At 43.4% G+C, this 4,082-nt stretch overlaps 1 protein-coding gene across 1 annotated transcript; it reads left to right on the top strand.

The window, feature by feature from the left end:
- Positions 1–597: 597 nt before the first annotated feature.
- LOC144493746 (DNA-binding protein inhibitor ID-2-like) lies at positions 598–2,502 on the top strand. The gene is made up of 3 exons (XM_078213176.1): positions 598–1,095; positions 1,297–1,360; positions 1,946–2,502. The coding sequence occupies exons 1-2, from the start codon at positions 736–738 to the stop codon at positions 1,351–1,353; spliced, it is 417 nt and encodes a 138-aa protein (XP_078069302.1). The 5' UTR covers positions 598–735; the 3' UTR covers positions 1,354–1,360; positions 1,946–2,502.
- The last annotated feature ends 1,580 nt before the right edge of the window (positions 2,503–4,082 follow it).

Below are 4,082 nucleotides of genomic sequence, written 5' to 3' on the forward strand. Positions count from 1 at the left end.
AATCCAGTCTTGTGAAATAACACATTATACATACACCTTTGAACATCACATTAGGTGAATCGAGGCCGATTTATGATATATCATCAGGACTACAAGAAGTAATCCCGCCTATCCCTTACCCACAGCCCCCTCCTCCACGACCACCGCTTTATTGACCCATAGAATATATTGTAAGATTTGCGTCCTTTCCCGGATAGGAGGTCGCGGAGAAATCAAAATGCCCTTTTTACAAAATCTAGCATTCCAACGTAGTAAATTAATCCCTATAGCTGTTTAAGATCTTGCTGTAAAATGTGATAATATTGTACTCTTAAGGTCGCACGGGGCAGTCCCTTTAAATGTCGCCTGGCTGGGATATATATTTTTTTGAAAGATATTGCTCCCAGGTTCCTTCCTTGTTGCAAACATCAGAGCCGCCTCTTGTGCAACGCAATTGGCACAGGAGAGGTGAAAGGGAGGAGCTGCCGAGGGAGATGGAGCAATGGAAATGCTGCTCGCTGTAAGTGACATTCCCCATGCAGCCAATAAACGGCGGCGGAGGTGGGACACAGGGAAGATCGGAGTTCTGGTATAAATAAGCCAACTGGAAGAGGACAGAGACACAGAAAACAACGGCTGGACACTAGCAGGTAGTAAGCTGGAGTACTAGAGCCCCGTCTCATCCCGTGCTATCCTGTGAGAGCATCTCCGAGGGAAGCAAAAACAAAAAAAAACCCCATCCCCAGAAATCCCGAGATGAAAGCTGTCAGCCCGATCCGATCCGCCAGGAAACAAAGCGGCGGCGACGTTGTGCGGGGCCTGTCAGAGCAGAGCCTTGGCATTTCCAGAAGCAAAACGCCGGCCGAGGAGCCCAGTCTCGGCCTCCTCTACAACATGAACGACTGCTACTCGAAATTAAAAGAGCTTGTCCCCAGCATCCCGCAAAACAAGAAAGTCAGCAAAATTGAAATCCTACAGCATGTCATCGATTACATTCTGGACCTGCAGATCGCCCTGGACACGCACCCTTCCATCGTCCTACACCAGGGCCAGAATTCTCCCTCTAGAACGCCTCTGTCAACACTCAACACAGACGTTGCAATCCTATCCTTACAGGTATTCTCCCTTTCAATCACGTACTGAAAACGTACCATCATGTTAGATCAGTTGTCATGCTTACAAAATTGCGGTCAAACTGCATTCATACAAAAAGACCCTCGGTGGGCATTAGTTATTTTTTCTGCGTGTTTAAATATGTTGATGTTTTTTTTTTGGCTTTAAGGTAGAATTACAATTTGCTTTCATTTTTTTAATTAGGCATCTGAATTCCCCAAACAATTGTTGACAGATGACAGTAAGGCGTTTTGTCGTTGATGAACTGGCAAGTACAAATACTCTTTATATTGCATGGTTTTGGTTTTGTTTTCTTGCACCCGCTCCAGCCTTGATTTTGGTAAACCCGATCATGGAGAAACTGTCTAAATTAATCGATTATTATGTATGTTTTGGGAAGGGAGATGTGAGTGAGGCTAGTCACACTCGATAAAGGCTGTGGTAAAGAAAGCTTAACTGCTTTGCTGAAATTTCTACATATAAGGTTATGAGAATGGATTTCCTCAGGGGAACTTTGCCATTCTGTAAAAAAAACTCTAAACTTTAAAAAAAAATCTTATAACGTTCTTGTGTTAAACCGGAGTGGCAGTGAAACTTACTCCGAATGGAAGATTAATAAGTTCATATATTTTTAAAAATCCTTAAAGAACCAATTTGCCCTGTGGTGTGGGAGACAAATTGAGTTGGATACACGTGAGTGGGTTTTAAGAGGCGCTTTTGTACAGAGTGGGGAGTGCAGGCTTGGAGAATCTTGCAGAATGCTGTTTGTGTGGCTTCCTCTATGGCGCCAGTCTGTCCGAAGGCCCAAGCTGTGTTACTAACACGCCCCTCTTTCTATTCAAATGCTTTGCAGGTGTTGGAACATCACGAGGCCTGATACAGCCCCTGGAGCGATCGCAGCCAAGTGACCCAGCAACAATCATTGACTGACTGACTTTCTGTATGATCCTCCAGCTATAGCTCCTTTTCACCCACCCGGACTGACCGGTTATTTATAAACGGACTGAGTGCCCTTTCTTCATTTGGAAGGCTTGCAGTTGTTGTATTTCTAGTTTTATTATATCCCAGATGAGGGAGGCGCAAAATGAAAAAAAACCCACACAAGGAAAATCACGTTGGAAGAAGACTTTACCTTCTGAAGGTGGAGCGTGGCCGAAGAAAGAAATCTTGTTGTTGATTTTTTTTTTAAGAAACAAATGTCAGAAATGTTATTTTCTGGCGAACGCAGCAGTGGCGCGGAGTTTGTGTGATAGACAACCTTGTGAACTCTAATGGAGAGTATTGTGTATAGTAGCAGAGATGTACATTTCTGCAACGTTGTAATGCTGTACTTAATTATGCTGAAACTTTTTATAAAAGTTAATATTGTAAATCGTACTTTTTATACAAAATAAATTGTCGCTTACTGAATGCTTCGTTGCCCCTGGGGTGTGGTGAGTGAGAATTTAAATTGGGAGAGAAGCCCACATTATAACAGAAAGAAACTGCTGAGTAGTTTGTGTGATATATATACATATATATGGAAACACGGCAGAGTGTGCCCCTGGAAATAGTGGAAATATTTACTATGCAAGGCAGCTGCTTTCTATTTGTGTGACAATGTCTTAACTCAGAACATGCTGCGAACTACATCAATTTTGGAAAAAGCAGCGATTTTCAGCAAACACTTATTGCGACTCGCTCCCTGTAGTGACAAATAATGGATCTGCATTTTAATAGCTTGCTTTGAGTTTATAACCAGTTGTGGTAAACATTAAGCTGATTTTCTGTCTCGAGATTTATTGCCGTTAATTGCAAACCTATTTCTCAATTTCCTCTTCAACTTGCAAGACCGTAGCAGTCAGCAGTATAGTTAATATGTGCAGGACAACAAGTTTGAAAAACACTATGAATTAGTGTGGACTGCGCCCACACTTTACCTCGGTCCCATTTATCGCAAATAATGTAACGAGTACAGACTTGAATCTTCATGCTCCAAACTGGCGTCAAAAACGGTTTCAAAATAAGGGCATTTATTTACACGATCCAAAATCATCACAGTTGGGAAAGTCATGTGATAAGGCCTTCAGAAGTAGTTTGTCACTCGTTACTATTGACAATCTTGGTAACAACGCAACGTTAATGTTTAGCTACTTTTTTGTATCATTTAATGAGGTATCGCACCCTCCGAATTGGAACTAAAGACCATGTGTAGGAAGTAATCGGTGCCAATCTTAACCCATGTATCTCTTGCGAGCGCCTGTGCATACACACACACACAACTCTTGATAAGGTGTTGCGTAGCTCAAGTCAGTTGTCAACTTGTTCGCCTGCCCTCCTTCCGCCCACCCCAGTGCTGGGAACTCTTGTTATGAAATCTATGAAAGAGGGAATTTTCTTGCGAAACACTGTATCCTCTCACCTGTGCAGTAAGACATTAACCTGAGTTTTAACAGGTGTTTTGGAGGCGCCAGCGAGTCTGGAGCTGTCGCCCTTCCCTGGCCTTGACACAGTGCCACACACATAGCCTGGGGGATCCTCCAGCAACATGCTTCCGAGAAACCCAGAGCCGTTTACACTGCACATTGCCGCAACGGGGTAGAAATGGGACTCATTATCATTCTTACATTATATCGGCGGGGGGAGTCTAATCCACGACATCTTACAACATTACACAGACAGGAAAAAGCCGGCGATTCTGATCTCCCTCTTACCCTCGCCCCCGCGTACAAACTCAATTTAATGAACCTTCTCCGCTCGGTCGATTGTGTACAGCGAGCACTTGTCTTCCACTTTAATCCAATACTAAATTGAAAAGTTAACACCACCAAGAAGCTTTTAATACATAAAATTCGCAGAGCGCCCAACCCGGATTCCGATTTCAAACACTTGGCCGCGGGGAGCGTTCACAGAAACACCGGACAAGGAACTCCATCTAATATCACAAAATACCAACCAGCGGCCAGTGTTAAATTCGATTCCACCCCCTTTTAAATATGCATTAGTGTGTG

This window comes from Mustelus asterias, chromosome 5 (assembly GCF_964213995.1).
Source record: "Mustelus asterias chromosome 5, sMusAst1.hap1.1, whole genome shotgun sequence".
NCBI lineage: Eukaryota > Metazoa > Chordata > Chondrichthyes > Carcharhiniformes > Triakidae > Mustelus > Mustelus asterias.